Raw genomic sequence first — 19,341 nt, 5'->3', positions numbered from 1 at the left:
TCACCCACAAGCTTATCGCTGTGAAAGAAGCCACTTAATAAATACCTTTGTGTTATGACTGTTATTAGTCTGAGTGATAAAGCAGTGCTGGATGCTTAAGCTAGAGCTCGAAGGTGTGCATAAAGGTAGATCTTGTACTCGAGTTTCTTTATGTTGCTGAAGTTCTCTAAATGTTGCTGAAAGGTAGATCTTTGGGTTTTGATTATTACAGGCCGTGCTGAGGTTGATTTTGGGAACAATCATTTGATTGTTTTTTTTTGTGATGCTATTGTTGGTGCTAGGCCTTGTAAATTCTCATATATTTAGTGTTAGATCAACCATGGTGATGGTATATTTTGGTGTTAACCTTGGACTTGACTTCCATAATAATAACTTATAGAATGTGGGAGATGCAACTCTTTCCCTTGTAAATGTTTTTATATTCTACTTCTAATAATTACCGCTAATAGTTGAATTATTCGTAGTAGACTTGTAGTTGATAACTTGGGGGGATCTGATTTCCTCTGATTAGGGGTGAGCACGGATCGGATATCCGATCCGACATTCATTTTCGGATCGGATATCCGTATCCGAAAATTCAAATATTTGATATCCGTATCCGATCCGAAATTTTCGGATATCCGATAAATCGAATATCCGAAATATTCGGATCGGATAGTTCGGATATCCAATATCCGATGAATTTGATAATATTGTTCAAATTTTAATTATTTTTTGGTTTTTAAAGGAAAATTGATTTATTGAACTTAAAGAGTCCTTTCATCTTTGTCAAGTATCTTAACATTCATGACTACAAAAACAAACTCGTATATAATTCTTCAAATTTTTTGAATCTAAATATCCCACAAATTCCAAAATCTAAATGATTAAAACCCAAATAAAAAAAATTAAAAAAAAAAAAACAAATCAGAATCGAAATCAAAGTACTCGGAAAAATATGAGTCATATACAAAGAAATCGTGAAAAACGAAATTAATTTATATGAATAATCTGTAAATAAACGTAGATGTCTATTCTCCGTTCACACGATTCTCATAACAGTAGAACGAACGGTGAAAATGAAACCAAAAAGTCGCTTGAATGAACGGTGAGAACAAGCGAAACCGCAAAGCCGCCTGAACAAGTGAGTGAAGCACTAAAGCCGCAAAGGTGCCTAACTGAAGGAATGAAACTGCTAAGGTACTAAAAACTACTAAACTAGCTATTAATAAGATCTGAGATATTGAGATTTAAATTTCAGAAAATGGAAGGAGAGAGAAAGTTAGAGAGAGAGAGAGAGATGAGGAAGGGAGAGAGAGAGTTAGAGAGATGGTGAGAAAAGAGGCGGTAGGGGCTGGGGGGAGCTTTTGAGGGAATTAGGGTTAGTTGGTTTGGGCCTTGGGCCTTTGAGGGAAGCATTTCTTCACCAAAACATAGTGCGTAACAATAAGTGATTTTTTGGATTTCGGATATCGGATATCCGAAATCTAAAATTTGGATATCCGATATCCGATCCGATATCCGATTTTTTCGGATCGGATATCCGATTTGAAATCTATTTCGGATCGGATATCCGATTTGAAATCTATTTCGGATCGGGTATCCATATTTTTCGGATCGAATACGGATCGGATCATCGGATTTTCGGATTTTCAGATAGTTTTGCTCAGCCCTACCTCTGATTAGCATGCTTTTAATTCCTAAGACAGATTTAGTAAGATGAAGAGGGCTCGTAGTTTCATTAAAATTTCCCTGTTATTTTGCTAATTTCATTGAATTAATGGATGCATTCGAACATAAAGCAGAGAATCATGACCAGGGAGCGTGGTGGTTTTAGGCTGTGGTGTGAGCCGTGTGACCACACCACTTCTGCTTTTTAAGAGGAATATAAGTCGAACACGGTATGTTTTCTCAGTTCATCTTGTTCCTTGAAAATTAGAAAAGGATTGCCAAAGATGTAAGATAATGGATCCTTGAGTCCATACTTTGTATCAGTTCATCTTGTTCCTTGGAAACTACCAAAGGATTACCATAATGGATCCTTGAGACCAAAGTCACCAAACTTTGTATTACACTCGTTGAAGGTGTGCATGACTAAGTGTGTAATGCACGGTACAGTGGTTCCAAGTCCATATGGTGTCAAATTGTCAATATGGTACAATACTAATACGAGTAATACTCCGTACAGTGTGGTTCCATGTCCGTATGGTGTCAAACTGTCAACATGGTACAACACCACAAGATGCAATGATGCACCATCTCAGTCAAATTATCATATGCACTTAAATCATTCTTCATTCATGAGTAGATTGTCGAAAGCTAGTCATTAGTCATGTTGTCTGAATATGTAGTGAGCGACTGGTTCGATTGTTAGATACAAACTGCCCCTGAAAATAGTACTACCACTTCCCAACAGGCATCACATCCCAACACTGAATTATCAAACTCAGGGTTTAGTGTTCAGAACTTCAGAGTTCAGACCCCAAATGCCATTGCATTAAAATTCAATACATGAGCGGCTTAGCTAATCACATAACACCAATGTAGACAAAGTTATTGAGAATACAAATGGTACTACAATATGGAAAAGTGTGTTTAAGAGCCTAATAATAGATCACAAGGCATACGCATACCCCATAAAAGACTTAATTAGGAAAAAGTATATAAATATTACAATTACAACCCTCAAAAATCTTGATCTTGAGTTAGTACATCGTTAAAAAATTGAGCATACATAATGTTATGATTCAAGTCAAATCCACATGCTTTTGTTCAAATACTTCTTTAAAATGACACCTTGAAGGACTGTAGCTGAAGTACCTTGTCACAAGAAAAAGCCTCATGGAAAAGGTCATCACAAAAATAAAAGCTACTAGATTGTCATCGTCTCGGTAATTATAGTGGATATGCACTCTGGTCCTATGCTGTACTCAATCTACATTTCGTCTTCATAATTTGTCCCAGGATAATCAGACCTGTAATTTCTGGAACTTTCATAAAAAGTATACACTCTTAGGTGATCAAAACTGTCTTAATAAACAAAAACTTGAGAATCAATCTGCTGGATTTTTGAGAAGATTTGTCTCAAGGTGTCCGTGTAGTTGGGAGATTTTACCTGACAGGTAACAGAATGAAGATTAGTTAGGCAATTACTGCAGCAAGATAATATCATTGAAACAAACAAAATAAAGTCACATAGAGCAGATTAAGAGCACAAATAACCTTGAGTTTATCACAAGTAGATGCCACTTTTGGTCAAGGTCCAATCAGAAGCATTGTGCTACGTAACCCATAATTTGTATCAAGATTCATATTCGTTTCATTTTAAACTGCAACAATTAATCTAAACGAGGGGCTAGCACATTTACTAGTCAATCATAGTGGATCACAACCACCCCCTTGTCAAATTTCTAATGTCAATTCAGACATTCTTTGTCAACAACTCTGAACCAATTAATTAAACTCCCATTTGCTCTAGAGGGCAATAAGGCTCAATAAGATATCTAGTAAGGTTGTAAGGAGCGCAGAAGTTACCCAACAACATACAAAACCACCCAGCAAAGAGGCTCATTCAGGTGAAAGGATGCTAAAGTAATTAAAAACATACGTAGTATAACACCCACTCAATTCTTAACTGATCTCCCTGCTAGTCTTCAGAACGGAGATTCAGGAAAATAGTAGGGGCAGGCCCTCAGGAATGTAGATAATAATAAATAATTGTAAGGGGATAAAGAGGAAAAATAGTAAGATAAAAGTGCTTGAAGCCTTGAATTATGAGAGTAAAAAATGATTGATGTGATGAAGAGGAAAAAACAGTATATAGAGAACCTCAGCTCTAAATACAGAAAGGAGGGAGGGGTATTTTACATCTTAATTGATAGGAAGAAATTTTGGGACGGATAAGGCACATTAGTACACTACTCTAGAAGTTTTCCTTCTTAACCCATTTAAAATCAAATACTACCTCCGATTTTTTTTAGTTGTAACTTCGGAATATTTTATATCTCTCAAATAATACCCCAAAGTTGCAACTAAAAATAATTGGAGGTAGTACAAGAAAAAAACTCTCTATTACTGATGTATTTCTTCCTTTCCCCCATTCATGGAAATCATGGGTTAAAGGGAGTAGCTTGGGGTGGCCGTTAGAGCTGTCAAAAGTTGACCCGACCCGAAATATCGACTCAAACCTGATTATTAACCGAAACATCTGAATCCGAAAAAATGGTGACCCAAACCCGACCTGACCCGCCTGAAACCAACTCTAGACCCGAGTTGATCCGAGTATGTGAGACCCAAAACCCGAACATGAACTGACCTGAAAATGACCCGACCCGAATGTAACCCGTAAATTATTGACCTGAACCAAACCCGACTTGAACCGAAATTGACCCAAACCCGTTTTAACCCGTTAAAACCCAAATTTGACCCGACTTGTTACTAACCTAACCTGAATTCAACCCAACCCGTTCCTAACCTGACTGAATTTAACCCAACCTGAAATCAACACGACCTGAAATCAACCCGACTTGTTATTAACCTGACCCAAATTCAACCCAACTTGTTATTGACCCGACCCAAATTTTACAAGACCTATTACTAACCTGACCAAAAAATTCAACCTGATGTGTTACTAACCCGACTCGAAATCAATATGACTTGTTATTGACCCGACCTAAATTCAACCCAAATTATTCCTAACCCGATTTCAAATCACCTTAAATGCAATTTAGACCACCTTATTATTGTTGATCAAAGCATTTTGTCTAGGGAGACCAAGTCGGTCCAGCCAGCAAAAGAAAGGAGCATCACCCTCAAATTTAAGAGTTATATATAATATATATTTGTTGTATGGTCAAAAGAGATAATTATCTTCCTAAATTATAGAGTATAGACTATAGTTCCCTAGTATATTGCCATATATATTATAGTCATAGGAAATAATTAGCTTGACAAAAATGATAATTACCAATTAATACTTAGTTGAACCCAAATATGACCTGACTTGGAAATGACCCGACCTGATTGTAACCTGCAAATTATTGACTTGAACATAACCCGACTTGAATCCGAAAATGACCCAACCCGATAATGACCTGCAAATTATTGACTTGAACCGAACCAGACTTGAACCCGAGAATGACCCGACTTGAAAATGGTCTGACCTGATTATAACCCGCAAATTATTGATTTGAACCGAACCCAACTCAAACCCGAGAATGACCCGACCTAATTCTAACCCGCAAATTATTGACTTGAACAGAACCCGACTCAAACACGAGAATTACCCTAACCCGTTATAACCCATGAAAACCCGGATTAAACCCGACCTATTGTTCACCCGACCCGAATGTAACCCAACATGATATTAACCCGACCTTAACCCGACCCAAACCCGATAAGTTGTATGGGGCACCGTGACCCAACTCAAGCATGACCCAAGGGCCCGCATAGGTTATGGAATTAATCCGAATTGACCCGACCCAAGTTGACCCAACCCACTCTTACCGACCCAAACTCGACTCGTTTACCCGAATTGACAGATCTACCTAAAACCTCAAAATTTCTTAAAAACCGTGGATATTAGCCTTTAATTTTAGAATTTTTGACTTTTTCTAAAACGGAAATAAAATATCCAAAATGTTTACCATGGTCCCTAATAACCTCCGGGAGTTCAACTGATTGGGTGGAACCATCCAATTTGCCTTTCAACGACCAATTTACCAGTTTACAACTTGCACCGATTTCATTACTCAAGCCTACCACGCACATTTATGACAACATATAAAGATCAAATATGGTTCCAGACGACATTATATGACCCTAGATGTATCCCCTAAAATCTCAATGCTTTTGGACACCAGGCCCCCCAAACATTCGAAATTTCTCAAAAAGCATGGATATTAGCCTAAAATTTTGAAATTTTTGACTTTTTTTCGCCGGGAGTCGGATTAGGTGGGAGGAACCATCCAATTTGTCTTTCAATAGCGAATTTACCGATTTACAACTTGCACCGATTTCATTAACTCAAGCCTACCACGAACATTTATGACAACAAATAATGATCACTTATGGTTTAAAACAGTATTATATGACCCCGAGATGTATCCCCTAAAACTCAAAGCTTTTCGACACTGGGCCCCGAAATCTCAAAAATTTCTCAAATAGCGTAGATATTAAACTTCAATTTTGGAATTTTTTTACTATTTTTCGCCCGAAATAAAAATTGTCGAAATGTTTACCATGGTACCTAATACTCTCCGGTAGTCCAATTTGCCTTTAAATGGCCAATTTACTGGTTTACAACTTGCACCGATTTCATCAACTCAATCCTACCACGAACATTTATGACCACAAATAGTTATCATATATGATTCCAAATGACATTATATAATCCCAAGATGTATTCCCTAAAATTTCAAGACTTTTCAACACCGGGCCCCGAAACCTCTTACATTTCTCAAAAAACGTGGGGATATTAGCCTTCAATTTCTGAATTTTTCGACTTTTTTTCGCATGGAAATAAAAATTGCCGAAATGTTTACCATGATCCTTAATACCCTCTAGAAGTCCAATTGGGTGGGTGGAACTATCCAATTTGCCTTTAAATGGCCAATTTACCAATTTACAACTTGAACTGATTTCATTAACTCATGCCTACCACAAACATTTATGACAACATATAATGGTCATTTATGGTCTCAAACAGCATTATATGACCCCAAGATGTATCCCCTAAAATCTCATTTCTTTTCAACATCGGGCTCCGAAACCTCAAAAATTTCTCAAAAAGCGTGGATATTAGCCTTCAATTTTTGAATTTTTCGACTTATTTTCGTCTGGAAAAAAAATTACCAAAATTTTTACCATGGTCCCTAACACCCTCCGGGAGTCCAATTGGATGGGTGGAACTATCCAATTTGTCTTTAAATGACCAATTTATCGGTTTACAAATTGCACCGATTTCATTAATTCAAGCCTACCACGAACATTTATGACAACATATAATGATCATATATTGTTCTAAACGGCATTATATGACCCCGAGATGTATCCCCTAAATACTCATTGCTTTTCGACACTCGACCCCGAAACCTTCGAAATGTTTAAAAAAAAGTGGATATTAGCCTTTAATTTTGGAAATTTTTTTACTTTTTGTCACCAGGAAATAAAAATTGCCGAAATGTTTACCATGGTTCCTAATACCCTCCGGGAGTCCAATTGGGTGGGTTGAACTATCCAATTTGCCTTTAAACGGCCAATTAATCAAATTACAAATTGCACAGATTTCATTAACTCAATCCTATCACGAACATTTATGACAATATATAATGATTATAAGTGGTTCCAAACGGCATTATATGACCGCGAGATGTATCCCCTCAAATTTTAAAACTATTTGACACCGAATCCAGAAACCTCTAAAATTTCGCAAAATGCGTGGATTTAATTTAGAAATCTTTTGAGTTTTTTTTTTTCGCTCGGAAATGAAAATAGCTGAAATGTTTATCATGGTCCCTAATACCCTCCGGGAGTCCATTTGGATGGGTGGAACCATCCAATTTGCCTTTAAACGACCAATTTACCAGTTTACAACTTGCATCTATTTCATTAACTCAAGCCTACCACGAACACTTATGACAACAAATAATGATCATGTATGGTTCCAAATGACACTACATGATCTCGAGATGTATTCCCTAAAATTTCAAGAGTTTTCAACACCGGGCCCGAAACCTCCAAAATTTCTCAAAAATCGTGGATATTAGCCTTTTGTTTACCATGGTCCCTAATATGGTGGGTGGAACTATTCAATTTGCCTTTAAACGGCCAATTTACCGGTTTACAGCTTGCACCGATTTCATTAACTCAAGCCTACCACGAACATTTATGACTAAAATAGTTATCATATATGATTCCAAATGACATTATATAATCCCAAGATGTATTCCCCAAAATTTCAAGACTTTTCAACACCGGGCCCCGAAACCTCCAACATTTCTAAAAAAACGTGGATATTAGCCTTCAATTTTTTATTTTTTTTTTACTTTTTTCGCCTGGAAATAAAAATTGTCAAAATGTTTACCATGGTCCTTAATACCCTCTGGGAGTCCAATTGGGTGGGTTGAACTATTCAATTTGCCTTTAAACGGCCAATTTACCAATTTACGACTTGAACTGATTTCATTAACTCAAGCCTACCACGAACATTTATGACAACATATAATGGTCATTTATGGTCTCAAACGGCATTATATGACCCCAAGATGTATCCCCTAAAATCTCATTTCTTTTCGTCACCAGGCCCCGAAACCTCCGAAATGTCTAAAAAAAACGTGGACATTAGCCTTCAATTTTGGAATTTTTTTACTTTTTTTCGCCCGGAAATAAAAATTGCTGAAATGTTTACTATGGTCCCTAATACCCTCTGGGAGTCCAACTAGGTGGGTGGAACTGTCTAATTTGCCTTTAAACGGCCAATTTACCGATTTACAACTTGCACCGATTTAATTAATTCAAGCCTACCACGAACATTTATGACAACATATAATGATCATATATGGTTCTAAACGGCATTATATGACCCCGAGATGTATCCCCTAAAATCTCATTGCTTTTCGACACTCGATCCCGAAACCTTCGAAATGTCTAAAAAAAACATGGATATTAGGCCTTTAATTTAAGAAAATTTTGACTTTTTTTGCCGGGAAATAAAAATTGCCGAAATGTTTACCATGGTCCCTAATACCTTCTGGGAGTCCAATTGGGTGGGTTGAACCATTCAATTTGCCTTTAAACGGCCAATTTACCGATTTACAACTTGCACCGGTTTTATTAACTCAAGCCTACCGAAAACATTTATGACAACATATAATGATCATAAATGGTTCCAAACGACATTATATGACCCCGAGATGTATCCCATAACATTTCCAGGCTTTTCAACACCTGGCCTCGAAACTTTCAAAATTTCTCAAAAAGCGTGGATCTTAGCCTTTAATTTTGGAATTTTTTGACTTTTTATCACCCGAAAATAAAAATTACCGAAATGTTGACCATGGTCCCCGGGCATCCAATTGGGTGGGTGGAACCCTCCAATTTGCCTTTAAACGGCTAATTTACCGGTTTACAACTTACACCGATTTCATTAACTCAAGCCTACCACGAACATCTATGACAACATATAATGATCATCTATGGTTCCAAACGGCATTATATGACCCCCAGATGTATTCCCTAAAATCTCAAGACTTTGCGACACTTGGCCCCGAAATCTCCAAAATTTCTCAAAAAGCGTGGACATTAGCCTTCAATTTTGGAAATTTTTTACTTTTTTTGGTCCAAAATAAAAATTGCCGAAATTTTTATCATGGTCTCTAATATCCTCCGGAAGTCTAATTGGGTATCTGGAACCATCCAATTTTCCTTTAAACGGCCAATTTACAGGTTTACAACGGCCAATTTAATTAACTTGCACCGAACCCGACTTAGAACCGAAATTGACCCAAACCCGTTTTAACCCGTCAAAACCCAAATTTAACACAACTTGTTACTTACCTGACTTGAATTCAAACCGACCCATTCCTAACCCGGCCCGAATTTAACCCAACCTATTACAAACCCGACTCGAAATCAACCCGACTTGTTATTGACCTGACCCGAATTAAGCCCGACGTGTTATTGACCCGACCCAAAAATTCAACCCAATGTGTTACACGGCTTGTTATTTACCCGACCTAAATTCAACCCAAATTATTCCTCACCCGATTTCAAATCACCTTAAATGCAATTTAGACCACCTTATTATTGTTGATGACTCGTGGTTCACGTCTTTCGAAGAACTATCGCTCTGGCGAATTCCAAGTCCGGATCAACGCGTTTACACGCTTGTCTTTTTCCGGGCACCAACCTTTTCACAGGGCGCAAGGGTAAAAAGCTGTCTATCCCGATTGGTTTGTTCCAATTCTGATAGGTGCACCTGACATGGCATTTCCCATCAAACCTCTCTTGTTCGAAAAAATCAAAACACATCAAAGCATTTTGTCTAGGGAGACCAAGTCGGTCAAGGCCAACAAAAGAAAGGAGCATCATCCTCAAATTTAAGAGTTAAATATAGTATATATTTGTTGTATGGTCAAAGGAGATAATTATCTTCCTAAATTATAGACTATAGTTCCCTAGTATATTGCCATATATATTATAGTCAAAGGAAATAATTAGCTTGATAAAAATGATAATTATCTATTTAGTTAATTGAACCGGAATGTGACCTGACTTGGAAATGATCCGACCTAATTGTAACTTGCAAATTATTGACTTGAACATAACCCGACTTGAATCCGAGAATGATCCGACTTATAAATGACCCAACCTAATTATAACCCGCAAATTATTGACTTGAACCGAACCTGACTTGAACCCGAGAATGATCCGACTTGAAAATGACCCGACCTGATTATCATCAGCAAATTATTGACTTGAACCGAACCCGACTCAAACCCGAGAATGACCCGACCTGATTCTAACCCGTAAATTATTGACTTGAACCGAACCCGAGAATTACCCTAACCCTTTTTAACCCGTGAAAACCCGAATCAAACCCGGCCTATTGTTCACCCGACCCGAATGTTACCCGACTTGTTATTAACCCGACCTAAACCCAACCCAAACCCGACAAGAAGTATGACTCGACGTGACCCGACTCAAGCATGACCCAACCCAAACTCGACCCGCTTAGGTTATGGATTAATCCGAAATGACCCGCCCCGAGTTGACCTGACCAAATCTTACCCGACCCAAACCTGACTTGTTTACCCGAATTGACAGCTCTAGTGGCTGTCCTCTATCTTTATACCGGAGAGAGCAACAACAGATCAAAGATATGTTTCAGATTTTTTATTTTTATTTATTAATATTTTTTTTTTGACAAGGCTAACAAAACGAATGAAGTTGGGTTGCAAGACTAGAACTTGGGACCTTTGCAAACAATAACTTAATCACTACCGTTAGGAACAGACCTCACTGAGTTTCCAAGTTTGGATGATAATTATTCAAATAATGACATATCACAGAGATTATGCACCTCTCAAAAGGATGGGTAGCAAGAATTAGCTGCCTTGAAGTCCAACTTCTTTTATGGATGATTTCCAAGTCACAATGTACGAAATTGAAAGATAATTACATACATAATGTACAAGGGAGCTGAATTAAAAAGCAAACAATCATGCCAATAATTTATCATCCAAACTAATGACAACTTTTTAGTCTTATCACAGTCTACTTTTTCCACCAGCCAGGGGTCACAAAGATGAGCAGCACACAGTCAGGAGTCTATAACAATATTCCGGCCATAGATGATTTGAATTGCAAGCTTAGTAGTTGTACTAAGTACTTATTTAAACAAGATTTTCAAAGACACATGAAAAAGAGAATTGACATCAAGAGGGCAATTAATAAAAGATTAAGAGCCATATATGCTGCCTACTCTCTGGGGCTGAATTCTCCAGCCCCCTCATCTTCCTACCCCTCTATCAATGAAACCACATAACAGTGCCTAATATGAGAACAATCTTTGTTGTTCATATTCTAGCACACAAAATAGGAGAGCAAGGTTAAGACAAGGCACATACACATGGATTATGTTCAAGATAGATAGTGGTAAGTGTCTCCCTCGAACCAGCAACCGCCTCAGCCATACCATCCAGAGAGGCAATCTGGTTATCATTCAGCCACAGATCTTCCAACCTGAAAACAATTGACAAATTAATATTTATGTAGTGGCCAGATGGCCAACCACCAGTTTCATGTATAGTGCTTGGTACTTAGTACTTAAGATAATCAACGTACCTTGTCAACTTTTCAATGTCCTCTATTGATGTTAACTTATTTGATGCAATATCCAAGACACGGAGGTTTGCCAACGTTGATAGCCCTTCCATTTTTGTAATTCCATTATGGCTCAAGTATAATTCTTCAAGGGCTACACATTCCTACAAATTTTGTTTTCGCAACAGAAAAAACATGAAAAGCGAGAATCTCAAAAAGGGACAAAGTGCAATCTACTAATCTTACAAAGATTAGGGGTAAAAAAGCATACCTCAAATCCTTTCATTGATGTCAAGCGGTTGCTCTGCAAACTAAGTTTTTTAATGCATTTTAATCCACATAAGTTGACAGTTTTGATCCGATTTCGACCAAGCCATAACTCTTGCAGGTCAATCAAAGTTTCTAGATTCTCCATCACCTGGGAAATGAAGCTATAGTTACAGAAGTTGGGGGCAAATTAACAACTGTTAGAAAACCTCAATCCTCACTCCCTCACATCAATCTGAGGAGGCAAGTTGTGATTCACATATAGTAAATATCTGCAAACAGTCTAGAATTCTCTGCAGTAATTGCACAGCTATTAGCTGATAAAATGGTTAGGATACATACCCGCAACCTATTGGAGCCAAGTTCGAGAATTTGCAGCTCATGAAAATGCTCAATTTCCTCTATCTTAGTGACTTCATTTTTGGACACATAAAGTTCTCTGAGAGTGTTTGAGACCTTTGACAACCCACTTGCAGAGGGTATTTCATTGAAAGATACATCAAACACCAGAAGATTCTTAAATATGCTTACATCAGGTATCTTTGTAAGTTTGTTGTCTCTAAGTACCAGCTCCTACATACACGAAAATAACAGAAAAGGCTGAATTGCAGTTGCAAATAGTGAAAATACAGTGAGTGTTATATTATCTTATACTACCTCCGGATCGTATTATATGCAACTTTGGGGTATTATTTGTGAGATGTAAAAAATTCCAAAGTTGCATATAATATGATCCGGAGGTAGTATGTAAATTCAAACGTATCAATATGCTCAACAAAGTTAACAAAGAATCATAACAGCTGATGTGACACCAGTCAAAATCAGAAGTTGTGACATATTATAAAACACACATGATGGAATGACAAGATGGAATTCCATAACAATATCCTCAAAATAGAAAAGAATACAAAAAATTTCATTACTAAGAAAATCCTCCTCTAAATCACCCCCATCATAATTAATAGTCTATACTAAGTAGCAAAGGGTCAACTGACAGTCATCAGCCGCCTTAATATGAGGGGTCACACGGCCAAGCCAATCCATTGGTGTTGCTAAGATCTCATTGTCTCGTGGCCATATACTACTCTAAGTAGGGACTGGAAATCATACGATCATAGTAGCATCAATTCTGGCTCCTATAGTCCTATAACTCCTAATTGTACAAGATGCTTATAGTCTTTTACTCCCAATTGATAATTACCTTATACCCTCTATATTAAAAATTTATTAACTTTAGAGACATACCTAATAAAAATTGACAATGTACAGTTGTATACTAATCACCAAGTCAACATAACATGTATTATGACTTGATATAAATCCCGAAATTGAAATAAAGTAAAAACACACTACTAATAAATGGTTGCTACTTGCTATTATAATAGTAAAGAATGGGGAAAAAGAATGCCTTCCAAATAGAAAGAAGAGGCAATGCTTTAACAACAACGCTTTAACAACAGTGAACGCTAAAACATAAAGCTAAAGTCTTTATATATATAGAAGGGGTAAGGTTTATCATCTAACAACAGTTAAACCAAGCAACAAGATATTATGATTTCTTCATAGAGGTAGTAATCAGCATTTGTCAAATATGGAGTGTAAACTAATTCTCTACACTGTGCCTTACTCCTTCAACAAAACTTAAATCAATAAATCTCTCATTTTCTCTCCAATGCACTTGCCTCACATCGCGACAGAAGATGGAAAATCCGAGTTTCTTCTAATTGTAATACTACTAATACGCAGCACTAAACAATCCTAGCTATTACAATCCACTGACCCTAGAATTTGAGGTTTTCCCAAATCATCCAAATTAAGCACAAATTAATGGGGCTTAAGGCTTAACACAAAGGCAAACAAATTTTAAAAATGCTACACAAATTATACTTGATCAACAAAATTCATACCCAAAAAAGGGGGGAAATTCATAAATTCAAAAATTTACACAAACAAATCAAAAATCGATAAATTGATTATCAACAAAGAAAAACAGACATTGACATAAAAACAGAGTATTGAGATATTATCATATATTTAGAATATTTAGATTGATTTCCATATGTTTATCATATTCTATTTTAGTTAATTTCCTAAGATCCTACGTTATCTTGTCATACGAGGACTAGGAGTTGTATTGCTTATATATTCCCAATTGCGATTAATGAGAACGGAGGTGATTATCTTTCTAATTCTTCATGGTATCAAGAGCAGGATATTTTTCTTGATTTTTTTTTTTTTCTATAACTCACCATGCCCGGTGATGATGGTGTACCACCGCCACCGCCACCACCTCCGATCAAAATTGAACCAAATTCCCCTTATTATCTAGGTCCTCAAGACAGACCTGGAGATTACATTACTCCTACTCGACTCAAAGGCGACAATTTCGATGAATGGGCGGCCGATATTCAGACAGCCTTGGAAGCCCGACGTAAATTCGAGTTCCTTGATGGAACAATTACGGCGCCCCAACCCCCCTGCACAAAATCGGATTGGACAGCCTTGAATGCTATGCTAATTTCTTGGCTATCAAACACTATTGCTCCTGATATTAAGTCATCTCTGTCGAAATTCAGAGAAGTAAAACCGTTTTGGGATCATCTTCAACAACGATTTGCACAGACCAATGGCCCCCGGATTCAACAACTCCGATCATCCCTTGCAAAGTGTGAACAGAGCAAAACAATGGCTGTTTCGATTTACTATGGGCAATTGCACGCCCTTTGGCTCGAATTAGATCATCATGAGCCTATAATTTCTTGCTCGTGTTGCTCTGCTTGTACAGCAGGTCGCCTTCATGAGCAGCGCCGAGATCAGTCTCGTTTGCACGACTTTCTCATGGGCTTGTATCCAGATTATTACTCTTCTCTTCGTTCTTATATTTTATCCCAAGACCCCTTACCGAGTCTTGACAGGGCATATCAACTTGTTGTTCAAGAAGAACGAGTTCGAAACACTCGGAAGGTGGCTGCCGCACCACCGACCGAGGCTGTTGGTTTCGCTTTACGGGCTGCTTCAGGTGGAGGTCGTGGTTCTGTCTGTTCCCACTGCAAGAAACCAGGCCATGACTTCTCCAATTGTTGGTTCAAATCCCCCTGTCCACATTGCAAGAAGAGGGGGCACGACCCAAATAATTGTTTTGAAATTATTGGGTATCCCGAAGGTTGGACAGCAAGGCCAAAGGCTAGTTCGGCTGGTCCAAGTAAGGGGGGGCCCCGTGCCAATGTAGCAGCAGCAGATTCTCCATCCAACACATCTTCTTCCTCGTCTCAAGTTTTCACTGCCGAACAATGGAAGGCTCTTTCCGGGTTTATTGGTAATACCACTATTCCTGAAAATCGTCTACATGGTAAGTTTGATGACTCTTGTTGGATTATTGATACCGGAGCGACTCATCACGTTACCGGTAATAAATCTTGGTTATTTGACACTCGGTATATTGAATGCCCCGTTGGTTTGCCTAATGGTGATTGCGTACTTGCTACTTTGGAAGGATCGGTCAAGTTATCTGATCAAATTACCGTTACTGGAGTTCTTTATGTGCCAAATCTTAATTGCAATTTGCTTTCTGTAACCCAACTTAGCGATGAATTAAATGTTGTTGTCCAATTTAACTCATATATGTGTGCTATACAGGACCGACTGAAGCAGCTGATTGGAACGGGACTTAGAAGGGACGGACTATATTATTTCTATGGCAAACCGAATGTGGTGCAACGGGTGTCTGTGGTTGAGGCAATATCAGATTTGGAGCTTTGGCATAGAAGAATGGGTCATCCTTCGGAAAGAGTGGTTAAGTTACTTCCTCCTATTAGCAATAATAAAGGTAGCTTAGATAAAAGTTGTGAAGTATGTTTTCGTGCTAAACATCATAGAGATAAATTTCCCTTGAGTGAAAATAAATCTTCTAGAATTTTTGAGAAAATACATTGTGATTTATGGGGTCCATATAGACATGTTTCGTCATGTGGGGCTCGTTATTTTTTGACAATAGTTGATGATTATTCTAGAGCTGTTTGGATTTATTTATTGATTGATAAAACCGAAGTTTTTCAGATGTTTATGGCTTTTGTTGCTATGGTTGAAAGGCAATTTAATCAGACAATTAAAATTGTTCAAAGTGATAATGGAACCGAATTTAATTGCTTGATTGATTTTTTTATTGCAACTGGCATAATTTTCCAAACCTCTTGTGTGGGAACCCCTCAACAAAATGGTAGAGTAGAACGAAAACACAAACATATTCTTAATGTCGGGAGAGCCTTGAGATTCCAAGCTAAATTGCCTATTTATTTTTGGGGCGAATGTGTTTTGGCTGCTGCACACTTAATAAACCGAACTCCAACACCTCTTCTCCAAAACAAAACTCCATTTGAAATACTCTTCAATAAACCCCCTTCCTTTGATGCTATTCGTACTTTTGGCTGTTTATGTTTTGCTCATAACCAAAAGACTAAGGGGGATAAGTTTGCTAGTCGGAGTCGAAAGTGTGTATTTTTGGGGTATCCGTTTGGGAAAAAGGGGTGGAGATTGTATGATCTTGAAACAAAAGAATTTTTTGTGTCTCGTGATGTTAAATTTGTGGAAGAAATTTTTCCGTTTGGTTGTCCGGATGATATCAATATTGATGTGAGTATGCATGATATGGGGGACGATGTTCATAATGATTTTTCGGAAATTTTTGAGCCCGTTGACGCTTGTGATACTTCCGCGACAGCCCACCCCGCAACCCCCTTGCGGCATGATGCTGCTGGCCGCAAGGAGGCTGCGGAGTCCACTGCCCTGGAGCAGCAGCAGGCCACTGACCAGCAGCAGCCTGCTGCCGAAACTGCTGGACAGCAGCCAGCAGCCACTGCCAGCACTAACCAGCAGCAGCCTGCTGCCGAAGCTGCTGGACAGCAACCAGCAGCCACTGCCAACGCTGCTGAGCAGCAGCAGTTGCTAGTTGGGTCACCACAACAGCACGCCACAGAGCAGCAGCATAGTGACCCACAGCAGCCTGTTCCTAGCACCACATCTCCCGCAGCCCAACAATCCAATATGGGGCGCGGATTTCGAGAAAAATACTCGTCTGTTTTGCTTCGTGATTTTGTTACTCACTCGGTTTTTGCCAATAGTCCGTCTCCGTCTTCCAATCAGTCTTCAGGTACTCCTTATCCTTTAGCACACTATATACATTGTGACAAATTTTCTGTGAATTATCGGAAGTTTATTTCAGCTGTTGTTCAAACTAAAGATCCGACATCTTTCAAAGAAGCTATGCAACATGAAGGGTGGCGTAAATCCATGAATGAAGAAATTCGAGCTTTAGAGAACAATGGTACTTGGATTTTGGAGCCTCTTCCTCCAGGTAAAAAGGCTCTAGGGAGTCAATGGGTCTATAAGACCAAGTTTCTTGCCAACGGTGAAGTTGAGCGACTTAAATCTCGTTTGGTGGTATATGGGAACCATCAGAAGGAAGGTGTCGATTATGATGAGACTTTTGCTCCGGTTGTTAAAATGACGACGGTTCGTACTGTTCTTGCTATTGCGGCCGCCAAGAATTGGGAAATTCATCAGATGGACGTTCACAATGCATTTCTTCATGGTGACTTGGATGAAGAAGTTTACATGAAATTACCACCAGGCTTTCAGTGTTCCGATCCCTCTTTGGTTTGCAGATTAAAGAAGTCACTCTATGGTTTGAAGCAAGCACCTCGATGTTGGTTTGCTAAACTCACCACTGCCTTAAAACAGTATGGTTTCAAACAATCTTACTCTGACTATTCTTTATTCACTCTTACTACTCGTGATACTCAGATTACAGTTTTAGTGTATGTTGATGATTTGATTATTTCTGGGAACGATTCCGCTGCATTGAATGTTTTTAAGGCATATTTGTGTGACTGTTTTAAGATGAAGGATCTAGGTCCTTTAAAATATTTTTTGGGGATCGAAGTGGCTCGTAGCTCTGCAGGTTTATTTTTATGTCAACGGAAATATACTCTGGATATTATTTCTGAGACAGGTTTACTAGGCGCGAAGCCTAGTGGTTTTCCCATGGAGCAGAATCACAAGTTGGGGTTGGCAACTGGTGATTTTCTTTCTGATCCAGAGTCTTATCGACGGCTTGTTGGTCGTCTGATTTATCTTACCGTTACACGTCCTGATTTGGCGTATTCAGTTCATATTTTGTCTCAGTTTATGCAGCAACCTCGTAGTGACCATTGGGATGCTGCAATGAGGGTGGTTCGTTACTTGAAAGGAACTCCCGGTCAAGGTATTTTGTTGAGCTCTGATTGTGATTTGAATCTGCAGGGTTGGTGTGATTCAGATTGGGCTGCTTGCCCATTGACTCGTCGTTCTTTAACTGGTTGGCTAGTTTTTCTTGGAAAATCTCCAATTTCATGGAAAACTAAGAAGCAACCAACTGTTTCTTTCTCTTCTTCAGAGGCCGAGTATAGGTCCATGTCTTCGTGCTCAAAAGAGCTAAAATGGGTGAAGGCTTTATTGTTGAGTTTTGGAGTCCAACATCCAAAAGCGATTAAGCTATTTTGTGACAATGAAGCGGCTCTGCATATTGCAAAGAATCCGGTTTTCTTCACAGAGAAAATGCAAAATTTACCTCGAGCCCAGAAATGGCATGAGAATTAGAGAGAGGTTCAATGCCAGCATCATCAAAGAGATTCTGACGAAGAGAGAGCTTTTTGAGGTGAGAGAGAAGAGTAATTCGAGGATCCAATTGAGAGAGACGATTAGCAGTCAAGTCTAACTCGACAAGACTCGGAGGAAACTCGACTGAGTCGAGGTCATGGAGCTGGTAACTCGTTAGATCGAGTGAGGTGATCGTCTCCTCCTCTTCGCCGTCGTCGGAGGCGGTGGCGGAGGTGGCATTTACCGAGCGGTGATCGTCGGAAGATTCTGGAGGTTGAATTAGGGTTTGGTGATCTTCCATGGAAGAAAGCTTGGAGGAGAGAGAAAGATGGAGTGTTGTTTGTTGTAATAAACCTGGAAAAAGGAAGAAATGGTTGAAGAAATGGTAAGGAATTAGATTGCGGATTAACGAAGCATATGCTTATTCCTTATGCGATTTTACTATGTATGTTCCGAAGGGCGTACTATATGACCCGTTAGAAATGGGCGTATTATTTTAGGATGAAGGGAATACTATATAGTCCTCGTATGTCAATTTTGTTGTTCTTTCTAGTTGAATTACAGTTTCAAATTATTTGTTAGGTCGTTGCTAGTTGCATTTGAGGTAACTGTTTTGCAAGGAATTTGGTTGTATTTAAG

General features: G+C 38.5%; 1 protein-coding gene across 1 annotated transcript; it reads right to left on the bottom strand.

The window, feature by feature from the left end:
- Window positions 1-2,616: 2,616 nt before the first annotated feature.
- LOC145634240 (protein phosphatase 1 regulatory inhibitor subunit PPP1R7 homolog) lies at window positions 2,617-19,090 on the bottom strand. The gene is made up of 6 exons (XM_081685662.1): window positions 18,674-19,090; window positions 12,412-12,642; window positions 12,074-12,220; window positions 11,824-11,966; window positions 11,607-11,721; window positions 2,617-3,094 (listed from the first exon to the last, which is right to left on the bottom strand). Exons 1-6 carry the CDS (start codon window positions 19,001-19,003, stop codon window positions 3,011-3,013), a joined length of 1,050 nt encoding a protein of 349 aa, XP_081541788.1. The 5' UTR covers window positions 19,004-19,090; the 3' UTR covers window positions 2,617-3,010.
- Window positions 19,091-19,341: the final 251 nt, after the last annotated feature.

Source organism: Chenopodium album, chromosome 6 (genome assembly GCF_948465745.1).
Source record: "Chenopodium album chromosome 6, dcCheAlbu1.1, whole genome shotgun sequence".
Lineage (NCBI taxonomy): Eukaryota > Viridiplantae > Streptophyta > Magnoliopsida > Caryophyllales > Amaranthaceae > Chenopodium > Chenopodium album.
Note: the sequence above shows the minus strand (reverse complement) of the source record. Positions and strands in the feature narration are given on the sequence as shown.

Excerpts from the sequence above, each read along its gene's own strand:
- LOC145634240 (XM_081685662.1), bottom strand. The coding sequence starts at position 19,003 with ATGGAAGATCACCAAACCCTAATTCAACCTCCAGAATCTTCCGACGAT. Across the intron at positions 12,221-12,411 it reads TTGGCTCCAATAGGTTGCGG|GTGATGGAGAATCTAGAAAC; the intron begins GTATGTATCCTA and ends TTCATTTCCCAG. Across the intron at positions 3,095-11,606 it reads ATCTTGAACATAATCCATGT|GTAAAATCTCCCAACTACAC; the intron begins GTATGTGCCTTG and ends GTTACCTGTCAG.